At 40.6% G+C, this 18,493-nt stretch overlaps 1 protein-coding gene across 1 annotated transcript; it reads left to right on the top strand.

Moving 5' to 3' along the window:
• Nucleotides 1-1,096: 1,096 nt before the first annotated feature.
• LOC119908555 (sorting nexin-9-like) lies at nt 1,097-18,144 on the top strand. Its single transcript, XM_038726335.1, is given in 20 exon segments — nt 1,097-1,409; nt 3,110-3,196; nt 5,475-5,549; nt 6,586-6,717; nt 7,297-7,374; nt 8,478-8,584; nt 8,586-8,638; nt 11,520-11,658; nt 12,194-12,278; nt 12,514-12,639; nt 12,786-12,903; nt 13,018-13,148; nt 13,402-13,505; nt 13,625-13,728; nt 13,914-13,991; nt 14,205-14,281; nt 15,370-15,459; nt 16,359-16,473; nt 16,568-16,659; nt 16,807-18,144. Coding segments are annotated over 20 exon segments (1,851 nt in total). The 5' UTR covers nt 1,097-1,397; the 3' UTR covers nt 16,855-18,144.
• Nucleotides 18,145-18,493: the final 349 nt, after the last annotated feature.

Below are 18,493 nucleotides of genomic sequence, written 5' to 3'. Positions count from 1 at the left end.
AGGATGGCCCTCATCCCTGAGAGTAAATCAAAACACATGAAGTAAGGATGGATAACTTTCACTCTTTAGTGTAAATTCAATACTAGTAATACAGCACAGCAAAGCAAGCCCAGAGTACGCATGTAGGTGTGTATCTGTAGAGGAGGAAAATATTAAAACGGCTGTAAAGAGGTGGTCTCTACATCAAGCCAGACCTGACACTGGTTTAAGAGATTCAACTTCATCCTGCCAATATCTCAGATTTAAACAACTAACATTTTAAAGACTTTTAACAGTGTTTGCACCTACAAGGCTAAAAATTTAACAAGCTTTCTAGTTTTTTAGTCAAATTATTTCTGATGTTTTGTCTTTAAGGATAAAAACCTGCAGGGTAGATGTGTGTGTATGTGTCCGATCCAGACCACAGACATCAATGATAGACCTTTCTTTGTAATGCAATAGCACATTGAGCCCAGCAGAGGCTGACTTCAGCATAGGACATAAGTCCAGGGTCGCTCCCATTCAGCCGTTACGTGGGCCTTCAACAACGCTGTCAGTAAACACACTACAGTAGCTGCCTTGAGGTTAGAATAACACACCGGATCTTGACTACTGCTTGGGAAGAAAAGAATAAAATCAACTCGCCTAATGTCGTTAGGACCTGTGAGCAAAGTTTATGTATTTCGGGAAAATGGCATAGGACTTAATAACCAATAAAAACGACTTAAACGACGATTTTCAAATGTTCAAAAACTTATTAGGATTTTTTTAAGGACACATTTGGATGGCGGCTATTGTTTTACTAGACATAGGCCTAATAACAGTTTGACTGATGCTATTACTAATTTAATAATAATAATAATAATAATAATAATTCTTCACTGGTTAATAAATAACTGTAAAAGTTTTTTTTCCTGTTAAGATTATTAGCTAAGTTTTATTTTTGTGATTCTAACATTTTGCCATTTTTTGGTTTGCCTGATGTTATTTGCGTTGTAGTTGTTCCTTATATTTTACTTTAAGTGAGACGATTTCCACTTTCATTTTAATTGTAATTTAAATAGTGACGTCTTGGAGGGCCGCTGTTCCGTATAGTCCCTAGACTACCTTTCCGGTTTCTCTCCGCGGTGCAGGTCACTCCCTCCGTGCTGTCAGCAGCTCTCTGCGCGGTTCAAACTTACAGTCGCACCGAACCAGTCTTCTACTACCGTGCTTTATGCAGGTTTCTGAGTTTTTAAGTATCACGCTGTTTTTAGTAATGTGTTAAAGTCTGTGGTACGGCGGCTCTCCACCGGGAGGAATCACCGTGTTTTCTTCGCTTTTAGTTGAAAAGCAGCAGGGGGAAATGTCCAGCTGAGGATTGGAAAACCTGAAAACTGCAGGGCCTGCTTTTGTAATGATTGATCAATGCTTCGACAATGGCGCTAAAGGTAAGTCTGGCAACTTTCCCAGGCTGTTTTAACTAAAACCCGTGTGTATTACCTGCTCCAGTTTCCCCTGACAGTTGTTTTTTTCTTGTACGAAAAATGCGGGCTAAGGACTTGTAGGAGCACAGGCAGAGTGGCTCGCATTAGATCTACACTCGACGAGCTTCATATTAAGAGTCACAAACATTTTAGTACTCTAGTTTGGAAGCGTGTAATGGACGCCTATAACACGTCTGCATGCGGTAAATGTGATACGAATGTTTTTGCTGTTACATGGAAAATGTTTCTCATTAAGAAAGTGTCTTGTGACATTTTACTACCTTTCCAGTGCGGGTCATTGCTACCTCCGCGGAATGCTGGGAAATGTAGTCTTTGGCGTGTGTTTGGCTTTTTGTTCATTCTTTGTACAGTGTGTATAAGTGAGAGTTATTGTTAATCTTCGAGAGCGATTACAGTGCGTGATCAACATTAATACAGTTGGTTTAAGTATTATTAACACAGTCATTTGAGCTACTGTTAGTATGAACAGTTTGAGTATTATTATAATTAACAGAAAATAGGTGAGTTGGTCTAAGGCTTTGTATTTGTGTGTGTGTGTGTGTGTGCGGCGGGGGGGGGGGGGTCTGATATGTTTTTTCCACAAAAAATAAAGTATTAATTCTCACCTCTTGTCATAATCAGAAATGGATAAAAATACAGCATGGATGATTAGGTAGATGTTGTTGATTTCAGAAACTGTCACTGAAAACATCACCATTGTTTAAGTTGCATATTGGACCAGGATTGGCATCCAAACTAGTTGGGATGTCACAAAATCATGCTCATCGGTGCATGTGTCAGATTTAAAGTGAGCAGTGAAGTGTCAACGGTCAATCTTCCAAGTAAAGTAATAAGAAAAACACAGATTTGATTGGATGGGGACTCCAGATCCCAAGCAGACCCCAAAGCGGGAACAACGAGCTTTCACTACATACCATTAGTAACTGAGCCAGCAGAGCTGAGGCTGTGGCCAGAAACATTCATAACTCTTTGTCTCATCATCCAGCTTGCTCGCCTCCAGGGAGGTGGCAGGCCAGCACCAAAATAGATCTCTGTTCAAGGAAGAGCAAATAGCCTTGCATTCCACGTCATTGGTTAATGAAAAAGTTAGTTAGTCAGGCACTGTGAATTAGATAATGTTTTGATAACACATGGCATGCTGACTTTTTAGTTTGGATAAGAACTAGCAATCCGAGTGAATTTGGATAGTCAAACGTATGAAAATAAATGAGTGGGTAGGCTGGGTAGTCAGCCGTGAAAAGAGAAGTCATATTTAGATTAGTTTTCACACTCTTTATTAGATGTGTTTGTTTTTGTTTGTGTGCGTCTCCAGGGGCCAAAGGGGGAAGGGAAGATTAGCAGATGTGGGTCAGTATAAGAAGAACTGCAGGCTCCTGTATTACCCTGAACCGGGTAACGTGATGGTTCTGCCCTTGTTTTTAGTTGATACTGGTGCATAGTTTCACAGAGTCCACACAATATTGCCAGAAGAACTAGTTTAGCCTGTTTCACAGAGTCCTAACTTTACTCCATAAGATTTAAAATGCTGGGTGCTTTGCTAATATATGTGTGTGCATGCACACATACGCATGTGTGTTTATGCTCCTGAGCTGTCTTAAAGCCTGTCATAAAAGCCTTGTGTGCATTTTCTTGATTATCTTCAGGCACAAGTTTTATATGACTTCACTGCTGAGCCTGGAAACAACGAGTTGACGGTGAAAGAAGGCGAGACAGTCACTATCACCAATCAGGTACATCTATACCAGCACTCCTCTACCTTCCTTCTGTCCCTAGCTCCTAGAAAGTTTGATTTAATTCATAAATTGTCAGCTTGTACTATGAAATTTCAGTTTTCTTTAAATCATTGTCTTCTTCAGTGGTGGTATTTTCTGCCTAAAAGTCTAGTTTTATTAACTATTATAGCTTTGTGTGTTGTACCCTAAAATTTAAATGTCTGTGACTCTTCTGTTACAATGCTGTTGAAAAGCAACAGTTGTGTAAAGGCCCAACTCACATGATCTCAGGTTGTCTAAAAACATGATGTCATTACAGCACTTTGCCAACAGTTCAAAGGTCACTCACTGTGTGCAGACCTACATAGTTTTCTAATCAAAGCCTACTGTATAAGGAACAGACTCTACTAAATAAACTGACAGGGGAATTTGTCCTGGGAGCATTCACTGTGTTTACAGATACTCTGGCAACCTGGTTGTTATCAGCTTTTACTTTAACCTCATTTCTTAAAGGACGTGTAAATGGGACACCGGGTTTCCTTACTTGCCATAATGAATTAAGAGAAACACGGCTATAGTAACACAGCTAATTTTTTCTGGTGAACCCTGCAGGGTTTCTGCAGAAGTGCACGTAATTGCATGTGCATGTAAGTATTGCTATAGCAGCAGAGCAACAGGATCAAAGGGAACATCGTTACCGGTAGTGTGTCCTTTCAAACAATGCCTAATTTCCGTTGCATGGTAGGGCATGGCTCAACTCAATTCAACTTTTTTGGATCTCATCTTTTTTGGTTTTCCACTGGCAAATGTTGTGCGCAGTACGTGGTTCCTGGTTCCTCTGTCGAGGTTCCAAGTGAGCTGAGATGACAGAGGGAATACGCATTTGGTGCTTTCAGACCAAAAGCGAAGCGAGCGTTCGGGGCGGTGAGCTTCACTGGAGCTTCTCAGCAGTGTTGTTGTTAGCGTCGTTAGCTCTGTAGGACAAGACTTCATATTTATATAAAAACCGGACTAAACTGGACATCACTTGGAGAAAAGAAAGCGAGGAAGTTGAACTACCTGGTGAGTTCAGAAAACGTGTCTGTAACTTTATTTCAGCTATCATTGTACTTTACTGTGACCAAGTTAGCATTGCATAGCCCTGATCGATCCAAACTCCATTCAGAAAACAAACATTTTAAAAGTTGTTGTCCTGCTGTCTTGCTGACAGACCTGACAAAGCACGAATTGATATGTTTAACAAATCTGCATCATGTTGTAGTTATTTCGGCATCAGTTTAATCCGTTTATTGCTATTTAATCACAGCAAAATGTTTACTTTGGGTTCATACAGTTGTAGTAAAGGCGAGTTGTGTATATTTACATTATCGCGTTAAAATCGCCTTCTCGCGTTGTGTGTGAACACTTGCAGCGAATGTACTCATGCGAGGAAAGTGTCGCCAGGCGAAAATTCGAGGTTGGTCTGAATGCGGCATTAGTCATGTTATGAGTGTTGTCGTTATATTGTTTATCCACCAGAGGGCACTCTGCAACCCCCTTTTGGCAGCGCACATGCTTGGAAAACCACAAATCCAACACAAAACACAGCAATCAACTGTACGTTTGTTCAACTATTTATAACAATTAAAGAAAGTTTATTTTTAAACTGCGTTATTTCGTTGAGGTCTCATAACCGCACGTAACAAATGTTAGGGATAATTGTGTTTTTCTGAAAAGAAAAGGGGGGAAAAAAGAATATAGGCAGATATAATAGATTTTAAAATCCCCAAATATCAAAATTAGTATCAGTCTTAAAAATCCCATAACAGTCGGGCTCTACTGCAGACCACTGATTGGTCAGAGAGAATTGTCACATGCACAACACAGGACATCGTTAAAATCAATAGTGACTGCAAGGTGATGTCGCTGCACTTTCATGAGACGCCGCTATGATAATCAGCAGAATCCCATACTATGCAGTGGAAAATGAAATTGAGAAATGTACCTGGTACCAAACTAACTAATACAAACCATCCAGTGGAAATAAGGCTTTAGTGTGACTTCTCACCAAGTGAGATCAACCAAATCATTTGAAAATACTGTAGGAGATATCTGACTAAAGACCAGCTGTGTGTAAATGTGTGTTTTAGTGGAATTTGGTTACTGCAGTGCATTGAAACACATTGACCCCCCCCCCTCCCCCCCCCCGTAACATGTTCTTTTTTTGTATGTGATGCAGACACCTACTCTGCTGGCCCGAGCCAGTCCAGGTCATTTGCTATGCTGACATGTTGTTTTGGGTCCCACTCTATTTCAGAATATTGGAGGCGGCTGGATTGAAGCACAGAACTCTAGAGGGAATGTTGGACTGGTGCCTGAAGACTACATTGAGGTAAGCTAGACAGTCACTTAGTGCATGACCTCTCACATCTGACACGGTATCTAAAATAGGTTACCCTCCTGGAAATTAAGATATAAAGCTGTCTGCTATCATGCTTTAAGGTCAAGATGCACAGTGTGAACCAACTATATACCAAATATTTAACTTTTCAACAGCTCAGTGCCTCTATCAGTTAGATATTTGTCGTCATAGACATGGATATGTTTCTGCATTGACTGCAGACTGTGGTGCTGTCTCTTGCTTGAAAGTAAAATCACAACAGGATGTGCCTCCTTCAGGGTTTTGCTGATTAGGGTGTGTGTCTGTGTGTGTCTGTGTGTGTCGGGTGTGGGTGTCCAGCTTGATCCAGTGACTCTGACTTCATCATGAGGATATGATTCACTCTGAAGACATTTAAGAAGAGACAGAGAGTTTGGTTAAAAGTAAAGTCTGTGGAGTCTGTTTAACAGTTCAGCCTCACTCTAAACAACACATCCAACAATGTAGTGTCTGTGTGTACGAGAGAGGCTACTTTACTTAGCAAACAAGCTCATGTGGATTTGTGTGTTTGTCTGACCTTAAGTTACCTCCTTTTTTCCTAGCTTTTTCACACTAAGTCATAAAAACCCACTGATGGCAATTGCACTTGTTTATGTAATATCTAATGAAAAACATCAGGACACATCCTGTTTCCCAAGAAAGTACTTTCTATTTCAGTGCACCCTACACTGGTAAAAGAAATCTACAAAACCAAATGGATGTTGAACTACAAACATACCCAGAATAATTTAAGTGTGGTATCTTCATATTGACAAGCAGTAGAGCAGATTTAAATGTGTAAATTTAAATATCCTTAGCCAGTGCTGTCACACTTGACTGAGAAAGTTGAAAACCCAGTTTGCGAAGCCAGGGAATACCAAAGAGAGACGATCACATTACTACAGAAGAATGTACCTTTAAAAGTCATTAAATCACACTGGAGTATCTGGATTTGTTCTCCTAATGGGACGGTTTTCTGTCTCTCCCTCTGTCTTTAATCTTTTTATAGTTCGGTAACCCTTTTCCATCATTACCGGGAGCAGGAACCACTGCACTTACTCCAAGTGTAGGAAATGTTGCACCTCCGGACCTGTCCATCTTTGATGCCTATGCTCCCCCGTCAGTACCTGCACAAAACCAGGTAATGCACTCACCTACTGAACTAGGTGGGTATATTTAAGTAAGTGAAAATACCTTGCCCAGTGCACCTGCCATGTTCCCATTCTCCCTCTCCAAAGTATGTGTGATGGGGTGATGTGGAAGAGAAAGCAGAAGTGAGCGATGATGGAGCTTTACTGACGTTCGTGCAGTGTGTGTGTGTGTGTGAGAACCCTTGAGATGCAGAAGTGAGAGCAGCTGCTGTGGAAGATATCTACTGTGGTCATGTCATTTATAACAGACACAGGTTTTAGCTCTAGTAAAATAGAACCAAGAGGAAACGACTTCAGTGAAATCTTTTGTCGTTAGCAGACAGGAAGTTCCATGAGTATGAGCGCACTGCTGGATCAGTAGAAATTTGGGTGCAGTAAGTTGTTAAGTCAAGGCAGGAAATGTGTCAGCCATCATCCCTGATGCACTCACTCTCTCTCTTCTCTCACACACACACACACACACACACAAGCACATCTGTGTCCAGCATCACTTTAACCCATCCCCAGCTGAGTGTAAACCTTCACTGCTGGCGCTGTGTGATGATGTCACCTTCTTTTCCCCCCTCAAGGTGGATGCTGGGGGCATAAGTCCCCAGCCGGACACCCCAGACACCCCAGTTTCCCCCTACCTTTCGTCCCCTGATGAGGTAACCGCCACCTGGGGGGGTGGATGAGGCCAGTGGCATGACACCTAGCCCTCCACTGTTACCCATTCTCTGCCCCAAGCCCCGTTCCTCTCTGATTGGTCTGCTCAGGCAAATTCCCCCTCCTACTCTGACTGTCTGCAGCATGATCTCACACTCTCCGTTCGACTCGCACTTCAGCGCACACATACACATGTCACCAGTCAACTACCACACTCTCTTTTAGTTGTATGAATCAGCACCAAAGTGAAACTTTGTATCTCATCTTTAATTGAGTAATTGTCACACTTACGAATCATCAGACCAGAACAAAAACATTAACTCATCAAGAATCTTCAATGATTTTCCAAGGCCATTTAGACTGACTGTGAAAATGTGTGAATAAAATGTCATCTATTTATTTACTTTGTGTACAGTAAAGGTGCTGCTACATCTGAAAAGCGCTGAGTGTTCCTCACTGCTGTGTTCCTGGTGTCAAAGTCATTGCAGCATTTTATAAAAATAATTGTGAAACAACTGGTTAATTTCCAGTACTCTACTGTATGTCTACATGCATTATGTGGTGTATTAAGTGACCCTGCAGTAGTTGGTTAGCATTAAGCTAACTGCAACTTACAACAGGCAAACATACACGTCTATAGCATGCCTCTGCCCACACGTTTCATAGTAGTGTACACAGCATGTCTGCCTTGCAAGCATGGCATGCAGTTGCGTTTTTAGCTTATAAGTTCTGAAGTTTGTGGGCGGGTGCGTGCGGAGTATGGACTTGAGAATGGTTGTGTGTGTGTGTGCACATTCATCATAGTAAGCATGTGTCGTTTTTCAAATATGCAGTATTGTGTCATATTTTGGTATTTGAAGTTACTGCATGTGGTAAGCGGCATTTACAAACTACGGTGTCACAGTCAAGCTGGTTACCTTCGCAGATTCCCGGTCTGCGTCATGTGTTTGAAAAAGCATGTTGTTTGAAGACTTCGATCAGCTTCTCATTAAACAGACTCCAAACTAGACTGTACTCTGTGTTCTCTCTCTTCTCTCCCTCTCTATACTTGATCAGTCATTTCTCTACTTCTTTCACTCACATTTCCTCTCTCTGTCTCTTCAAGGCTAGTAACGGCAATGATCCCTGGTCTGTGTGGAACGCAGACCCCTCAGGGGGCTCCAACAACTGGGCGTCCAATCCAGAGGGCACCCAGACTGAGAAGAGTGCCCGCTGACCCCTGGGGCTCCGTATCACATGGCCACCCTCAGGCTTACCAGGGCCCAGGTAAGAGCAGTTTTTCAGTTGGCAACCATGGTTGATGCTGGAAACGTATGTGTTAGTACATATATAAACCTCAAGATGATTTAAATTAGTAAATGAAGACTGCACAGTATTTATGTCATTGTAAAGTTAGTATTTTTAGCTATTTAGTGTGCCTACACTGCAACACAGTTAGATTATGTGGTTTGTGAATCATGTCCTTGTCTGATGTGAATCAGCTGTCTGTTGGGATGCTTTTTGGGGGATTATTGTAATAGAGGTTTCTACACCTCAAAAGATTCTGTGGTTTAGTACACCCTATATAAATCTTTGTTGTTTGTTTTTAAACTATAATCCAGTTGTCCAGACATGTGGTAAAAGGTGTCTGTTTGGGTGAAAATTGGAAAATATCTTGAATGTTTGAGAAGAGTAAGATTATCTTCAACTATGATAAGTGTCTTGGTCCTAGGACATAGATGATTTTAAAATGTCTTGCCTTTCACCCTTAATTTTAATCTTGAAGAAACATGACTTTATGTTTAGCAGAGTGGAATATAGGTCAAGTAGTTCTGGAAAATAATTCTAAAAATCAACTTTCTTGGTGTACCAGATGGGGTTTGCATCATAAAACAACATAAGAAATAATATTCTTTATTCTTAAGGTAGGTATCTGTTTTACTGTCCTTCAACTTAACCTGATACTAAGTGAAATGCCTTGAGAATATACAGTAAACCTTCTAATCTCAAACTCCAGGTAGTTTGATGCAGTATTTATTACTTCCAAATACTATTTAAAGCAGGTCTTTACAAAGTTGGAGTGATTTGAGCTCTCAGATGTGGTTCTGTCCACTCGTCTGCCGCTGGCCAGTACCTCCACAACGATGCTCCAGTATGTGGACAGGACAATCAAGTCATGATTCTGTTCTTGCCAGACTATGGAAAAGTTAGCCTCACACATGACTCAGAAGGACAAATTACTTAACCTGTTTTTTAAATTCTCCAGTTGTTATTGTATAAAGAGAGCTGTGGGGAAAAGATGGCAGGAGAAGAATTAACAGACATTTCCTTTGTTTCTCTTTTGCCAAAGACATCTACCCGTATCCTTACCTTATCGATAACACAGGTATCCCGTGCACGTTGACATTTCCAGCAAATAGTTTAAGAAAATGATTTATATTTTTAAAAGCATGTGGGTGAGACATTCAGTTTGTGTCTTGATATTAACCCTGTATTAACTTTACTGTGATGTTGGAACGTGCCGGTAGTGACTGACATCTGATGATGTATTAATCACAATGTGTGGAGTTTTAAGTTGCGGTTCACAGCGTGTCTGCCCTACAAAAGACAGAAACTTTTGTAGGAACTGTAGGAAAATGGGGTTTCAATTTTGTGAGGCTGGTAAGCCAAACAGATAAATAAATTATATAATTTGTGCATGGCTGTTTAGAAAATGGATGGAAATAGAGATTCCTTAAATTTGCTATTTATTTGTGTTAGCACACACAATTAATACATCACAACAAGGGCAAAGTGCAATATTTGCTACTCATTCGTGTTTATGTTTACACACTTAATAGCGATGCATGTCATTAGAGGACCAGTACATAAGATGTAGGGGAATATTGGCAGTAATGGAATATAATATTCAGAAGTAATTTGTTGGTGTATAATCACCTGAAAATAAGAATCGTTGTGTTTTGTAACCTTAGAATGAGCCCTTTATATCTACAGAGGGAGTGGGTTTGAGTTCTTTTTCTTTTTCCCTTTCAGATTTTTGACAACTCTGCCTCTGATTGGCTGGAACTCTCTGCCTCTGTTGGTTAGGTTGGTTTGGGTTAGGGTGGGGTGAGCGTTAGCCAGTCAGAGGCAGATAAGGAGGCAGGACTTAACACGAAGAAAAAAGAAGAAAATCGAAATTCTCGTGGAGAAACAAATAGCGCATCCATCAAGTCTGCAATCTTGCACCGCCGTGTTTCAACATTAGTGTACAACAGATAAAACAAGCACTGGCTGTAGAGAGTGCCTTTTGCATTTTTCACAAGTTTAGCGCCCACTGTTGGTTCTCCTTGAGGCTTGGAAGGGGATGGCGAGGAAAAGGGTTGTCTGGTTGCAATCTGCAGCTTCACAGCTAGATACCACCAAACCCTACACACTGGTCCTTTAAATTACAGAAATGCAATGTTTTTAATGGCGAGTGCTGCATGCCCTCAAGCTAGTGCATCTGCATCTGTCATTTGAAAAATCTCTTTCTAACCTAATGTTAGGGGTCAAAGAAAAGGCTTAGCAGAGTATTTTTCTATTTATGAAATAAGAATGAATTTTGTATTTGCATTAAAATATCCCTCCATTTCATCTACTTTAGATAATATTAGTCAGACTCATGCTGCAACATGTAGTTGTCTCTCTAGCCACAATGATCAATAAATGGAAACAACTAACAATTGGTTTATATTATATTTGGGTGGTGATGGTGCATAGATAAGATGCTTGCCTTTGGTGTGGGAGACCTAGGTTCGATTCCCGCTGTGACCATCCACCATTGTGTCCCTGAGCGAGACACTTAACCCCTCGTTGCTCCAGAGGCGTGCGACCTCTGACATGTATAGCAATTGTTAGTCGCTTTGGATAAAAGCGTCAACTAAATGAATAAATGTAATGTAAACAAAACTGATACAATCCTTTTAATGTCCATTCCTGCTAGTGTTTAATTAATATAATAGAGCAGAAACTGCTGTATATGTATCAGTGAAGCTTCCCCAGCAGCTGTGAATTTTCACACAACTCTTAAAGTTGGCTTCTTGCACATTTACACACTGTACTGTAAGCTGTTGAACACAGAATATGCACTAACTGTGCCTGTGATTTCATACGCATCCATGTGTTTGTATCATTTATCCGCCCTCAGGAGCAGAGGATGATGAGTGGGATGATGAGTGGGATGACATGAAGTCCGCTGGAGGTTACGCCGAGTCAGAATCTGGAGACGGTGGAGCAATACAGAGAGGAGGAGCTCATGCGTCTTCAATGAAAATCTCCCTCAACAAGTAAGACTGAATGAGGCAGTAAGACCCGAGGCTTTGAATCCTCGAGGTTTATAGATGAAGCAGAAGAACAGCGACGATGGTTGTAAAATATTACAATACAGCACATCACTGTCTTGACAAGAAAACTAGCAAAAACATAGTGATTTAAACTGTTAAAATTATTCAGTAAGTAGATTAAGCTGGTATGAGTTTGTGCAGAACAATGTGTTTTAGCTGGAATGTGCTCAGTTTGGTTTATGGCTTCCAGGAATATCACTGTTACTCTGAGAACTTATGTACATTAATTAATAACATGGGGAATTCTTTGTACCAAGAGTGGGAATCTTCTGTACCAAGCCATACATAAAAGCTGATTACTCACAGAAACCTAGTTTGTGTTTCCATGAGGTATAACAAACGAGTTGAATGCATTTCCTTCTCTGTAAAACATTTGCAAAGCTAATTTTCTTAAAGTCCTCTGCCTCTGAGTGTGGAGGATTTAAAAGAGCATGGTCAGGACCATCATTTTTCAATTCTCCTCCTTCTCTTTGAGCAGGTTTCCTGGGTTCTCCAAGTCTGGTCCAGAGCTCTATCTCCTATGCAAGCAGCTTGCTAAGAGCAAAGAGAAGCTGTCAATCTATGTAGGTTGCTTCTAAGTATCCATACAGATTGTTTACATTATATCATCAGATGTCTTTACTTGTTATGAGTCATGAGCACAATATCCACTCGTCAGGTAGATGATTGCACTAATAGACGATCCTACAGGATGTTGAGTAGTATTCCAGCATGGTTCGATGAGGTTTTCTCTATTTGCCGGTGTGAGCCTATGTTTGTATGCGTATCCGGGTTATAATCTTTATGTTTTATGCTCAGGTGGGAGAAGTTGGTCCCGTGTGGGCTTACCCTGAAACTCAGCTAGATTGTGTGGTGGCTGATCCCAAGAAAGGCTCAAAGATGTACGGCCTCAAGAGTTACATCGAGTACCAAATCACACCCAACGTAAGTATTCACTGGCATTTTCAAAATGTTGATATTTTTGACATCTGGGATTGAACTAAACTGGAGTTTAGACACCAGATAACACCAAATAATTGAAAATACACCATCTACAAATATGTTCATTACCCTATTTTATTTTTTTCCAGACCACAAACCGACCAGTCAATCACAGATACAAGCACTTTGATTGGCTGTATGAGAGGCTGCTAGACAAATTCGGGTCAGCCATCCCCATCCCCTCTTTGCCGGACAAGCAGGTGACAGGTAAGTGCCCGACTCTGTGACTAACAAATGTAAGACACAAAAAAAAGAAGATAAACATTGCTAACGACAACATGGAAATGAAATCTTGTCTTTGTCTCCTCCCCTTTCTCCCAGGGCGATTTGAGGAAGAGTTTATTAAGATGCGTATGGAGCGGTTGCAGGGCTGGATGACCAGAATGTGCAGGCACCCTGTGGTTTCCAGCAGTGAAGTGTTCCAGACTTTCCTCACCTACAAGGATGAGAAGGTGTGCTATTCCTCCTCCACTTCTTCTCCTCTGTGCTTTTGAATGACATGTGCTTTTAACATTGGATTACTGAAGGATTTAAAGGTCCCGCTTTTAATGTTAAAGTCAACCATTTGATGAAAAGTAGATAAGATTTGTTCTTCAACAGCCGAATAGAAGACCTTTCATTCAAGACTAACATGATTTGTACTTACCAAAACCTAGATTGTAGATTTTTATTATTCCCTACTTAAAGAGCGATTCTTTGGTACAGGACTGGAAGATGGGGAAGAGAAAAGCAGAGAAAGACGAGACGGTGGGCGTGATGATCTTCACCACGATAGAGCCTGAAGCTTCGGATCTGGATCTTGTGGAAGTGTGAGTTAAATCAATCTTTATTCTAAAACTACTGCAAATAGAAAAACCTGACACAGAAAGAACCGACAATAAGTGTATGGCTGACTGCATGTTCACTTGCCCTCGTCCTTTGTCCACAGGGAACAGAAATGCGAGCAGTTCAGCAAGTTTACCAAAGCCATGGATGACGGGGTAAAGGAAATCCTCACAGTGGGCAATGAGCACTGGAAGAGATGTACAGGCCGTACGTACACGCCGCACAGAAGCTAAATAAATGTTTTCCCACACATAGGCCACACCCTCACTGTGTACTGTAATCACTGTTTATATTAAAGTATGGTTTGTTATGTTGTGTGTTTTGGCAACTCAAGAAAAGTTCATTCACACAGTGTGTCTGTCTGTGCCTGTTTCATTTCTTTCCCTCTACAGCTTTGCCAAAAGAGTACCAGAGGATCGGCAAAGCCTTCCAAAACCTCTCCTCTGTCTTCACCAGCAGCGGGTACCAAGGTACAACAGTGAATACAGATATGACATCAAATGTTATTTTGAGTGACTTGGGCATTTTTCAGCCACTGCAGTCATCATAATTGTAGAGGTAGATGTAGATGCAATTTACTATGTAGTCATTCATGATGTCGAAATCTGTTTTGAAACAAATTGGCACACAGATGCTGTTAAGAAACACGGCAATGACATGTTTTAACCCCTTTCCTGCTGTAGGCGAGTCAACCCTGACTGATGCCATGACAGCAGCAGGCAAGACATATGAGGAGATAGCTCAGATGGTGGCAGAGCAGGTAGGTTCTTGTTGATATGCCTGTTGTAACTGATCACCGCCTTCAAATTCAAACAAAGGTCTTGGCAGGGGCGTTTGATGCACTGCAGTGGTTTACCTTCACTGAGAAGGCAGTGGAGCAGAACTTTAAGGCCTCTGTTTTCTCAAAATTATTTTGGACTCATTTATCAACCACATCATTGTGTATTCACTCACTCAATAATCGCAATATCTCAAAATGTCTGTGAACATTTCCTGCTTGCTGCCAGTGTTTACTTCCTAGTTGTGGCGTTTTAATGACCCCTTTATTCCAGCTTCCGGCTCGTGAAGTCTATATCTATAAAGGAAGAACCCACGGGAAAATAGCTCTAGTATTTCCTAGTTCTTGTTTAGATCCGCTATTTGCATTTCGGACCGTTCTGTGTAGCCTGATCATTGTGATGTGTAATAAAATCAAGCGTGGGCCTTTTTTTTAATGTCCCAGCAGCTTCCAGAGGGAGGATTCATCTGGTAAGCGAGTGCTGCTCTGGACACTTTAGTGCTTCTGTAGAAATGTTGGCACTAGTTTAGCGATGCCAGTGATAGTAATTGCGAAAGCCATTGTCTGCACATGGATTCAGCTTTTATAGCCCAAAGTCTAAAACAATGCAGTATATCTGTTGCATTAACCTTGGGAGGCTACATACAGTTTTCCCTTGATCAATTCAAGAATAAGGGAAGATATAAGTAGGAGTTTATATACAGTACATATAGCAAGGTATACTGCAGGACAAGTGGATATGAGCTAAGTATGATTGCCTCTTGTATTACTTTACCTGTTGTTTGCAGTGCTACAGCGACTCTTTGTGTCTGGTTCTACCGGATGCTCAGCTGAATCCATAATCTCTTCACGAGAATCTACATTATTATAAACTTAAATCTCTTTTTTTTGTGTTTCAGTTGAGCTGTTGTGTTAAAATAAAACTTTTACTCCTGTGTGTAATATTTCCCTGTATTCTTTCTTCTCTTTAAGATTCAGATATGTGTGCTATTTCCTGTTTTGGATTTAACTTTGTTCCAATTTTAGGTTACATTTATCTTTTTTTGTCTCTGTATTTGCTTCCTTTCCAGCCAAAGAAAGACCTCCACTTCGTCATGGAGACCAACAATGAATATAAAGGTCTTCTGGGATGCTTCCCAGACACCATCGGAGTCCATAAGGTACATCAGGAAAGAGTTACAGAAATGATTATTAAAAAACAAATCTAATGGGATGTCTAATTTATGTCGACTAACCTAGTTTTAAAGGCAGTTTCTTCAAGGGGCTCTGTAGCAGGAGCCAGTTGCACCAGCTGTTCTAAAGTTCAAGCTTAGTGATAACGTTTTTTAATAAGTGGATATTAATCACTAAATTAAAATGGATTGCACCGCTCAAAATAGTTGTTGGATTATTATAATTGTTGAGTTGCTAAAATATGACCCTCTTGAGTAAAAGTTAATTGGGGGGGGGGAAAGTAAGCGATAATTGGATATGGTCGACATATCTGACTTGATACATGAATAAAATGCTATTTAATAGTAATGTAAATTGTTAATATTTTTAATATTTCATAACTATAACACAATATTCCTCCATGTTAAAAAATCAAATCTGTTAGGTCAGCAGAATCGGACATTCCCACTCTAAGCTACTTCAGTATTTCTAACACTCATACATACATTTACAAAGTGTTAATATATCTTTTGGTCACTAAAACTTTTATATTAGTTATCATGTCATAGCTACAGTGACTTCCTGTTTACGTAGTTGATTGCTTTTGATTGGACAGGGATAAAGATGTTTCACAACAGCCAGTTTGCACCTTTTTAAAGTCTATACCAGCAAAGCCATTCCTGAAGTCTGTAAATCACTAGTTTATAAACGAGCTATTAGTTGCTAAGAACTTAGTAATGAAATGATGAATAGCTGGTGCAACACAGTCCAGAAAATATTGTTAATCAGGTTTTCATTAGTCCTTCACCTTATCTGGATACAGATGATTTAAATTGTCTTTTGTCTTCGTACAGTGTAACTGAGGACTCTCATGTTGTTAATCATGTGTGTTGTTTAATTCGTGCAGGCTGCCATAGACAAGGTGAAGGAGGCCGACAAGCTGGTGGCCACCAGTAAAATTACCCCTCAGGACAAAGTCACCATGGCTAAACGAGTCAGCACCATGTCTTACTCATTACAAGGTAACACACTCACTCAGAAACATTTAGGTGGTGGGGTTTACTGTAACATCATCTGATCCTAGTGCCCCCCCCCCCCTTCTTTGTCTCCGCACAGCTGAGATGAACCATTTCCATAGCAACCGTATCTATGACTACAACAGGGTCATGCAGTTGTACTTGGAAGAGCAAGTCAAGTTTTACGAGACGGTAAAAGTTTTTTTTTATTTATTGACCGTCTGTCACATTAAATTGGAGTCTGTCCTCTTTTGTTGCCTCACCAAAGATACTAAGCTATCACACAACCAACCTCTGCTTTTGTATTCATGAGAGTTTTCCTTCTTCTGAATTTGACAGATTGCTGCAAAACTGAGACAAGCACACAGTCAGTTCACTACAATGTGAAAGCAACGGCCTTCAGTCTCGCACTACAAGACAGGAGTTAAACCAGCTCAACAGCCAAAATATTCTTGCTTATTCCGCATTCTTTTCCCTCCCTTTAATTTAATTTTCACTTCTCTCTTTCTCCCACTCTTACCTCATCCCTTCCTTTACTGCTCATGCCAGTAGTCCCAGATCATGGTGTTACTTTCATGTGCTGTTCTCAGAAGTGTTTAAACATTTAATAAGCATGTGCAGCTGCTGAAAGTCTTTGACATCAGTGGGTTTATTTGCAGGCCCAGCATTGATAGCAAAACAAGACGCACTATTTACACACGCCCTTTCCTCTGTCCAAGGTCCGCAGCGAATGAGACAGGAAGTAAACATCCAAGTCACAGTTTGTGGTCATAAATTGTTACATTGCTTGAGTTGATCTCCAGAGTTTTGTGATGCTAAGCTACGTTTTGTACGACACGCCTGTGCTCACATTTTATCTACCTATTTTAAAGCAATACTCAATATGCATGTTTTCATTCATTTGTAAAGAAAAATGGTAAAGGAAAGGATTTACACGTGTTGTAAAAGATCTGTCTGCACAGTGATGTAGTGACACCAAAAACCAAAGCTAACCTCCCTCTGTCAACAGGGACAGCAGGGGGTAGATTTTTTTAACGTGGCATTGTACCGTTATCTCATATTTGAGTGAGTCCTTACATCTTCTTTGAAAGCAGTGGAGAGAATCCAAGCTTTAGCAGAGTTTGCAAAGGCAGAGTGTCTTCTGTGGGTCCAGGGCTGGCATTCCCTAGCCCCCTTTCATTCAGCACTTCCTCAAAAGCTAACAGGAAGCTCCACCTCCTTCCTGTCTTGCCCACGTGCCTTGCAAAAAATAGAAATGGTCGACTTAATAGTTGCCCCCGAGCCTTCGTTCCGTGACGCTGCAGTTTACATTTCAGGAGTCAAAATGTGGGATAAAGGATACTCAAGTTGGGGTTCATTATATTAAGAGATTAAAGCCAAAAGTCAGTGAATTAATACCTCCCTGCAGGCGGTGCCAAACTTGATTTCTCTCTCCCAGTAGTCTTGAAAGAATATGCGTCCTTTGTTGACTAGATCATGGTGTTTTAAATGAAGGCGTGACTGCAGTGTTAACTGTAAGAAACTATACTATAGGAAGAGTTTGGGATGGAGCCATTGATTATGTCATGTATGCAATTTTGCTTTTGCTTTTCACAGCCCAGTTTTCAATCAGTCTCTAATCTTGTTCACTCTTTGTTTTTCTTATCACTTCATACATGGGAAAAAAAAAAAAAAAAATATATATATATATATATATATATATCTATTGGACCTATCGGGTGCTTTTTGTCAGTGAGATACTATTTTATGTATAGAGGTATTTGCAATACAGTGTAACTCAAAGAGGAGCAGAAATTCTGTTTGATTTATTAAAGAATGATTTGTACTCATTTGGGACTTTGTGTTTTGTTTTGTAAGAAACCTTGTCTTGTTCTCAGCGTAGTTCAAGTGTACAACACACGACACACTCTCTGACTTGTGCACAGTAAAGCCCTTATTCTTGCTTGAGCAGATCCTTGCGTAGCGATGGATAGGAATGAGAATGAGTCGGCAGCCTGTGCGACGGGTCAAAGAGTGTGTTTGTGCA

Source organism: Micropterus salmoides, unplaced genomic scaffold (genome assembly GCF_014851395.1).
Source record: "Micropterus salmoides isolate LMB-PRFRI ecotype aquatic unplaced genomic scaffold, ASM1485139v1 Ms_hic_scaffold_18, whole genome shotgun sequence".
NCBI classification, from domain to species: domain Eukaryota; kingdom Metazoa; phylum Chordata; class Actinopteri; order Centrarchiformes; family Centrarchidae; genus Micropterus; species Micropterus salmoides.
Note: the sequence above shows the minus strand (reverse complement) of the source record. Positions and strands in the feature narration are given on the sequence as shown.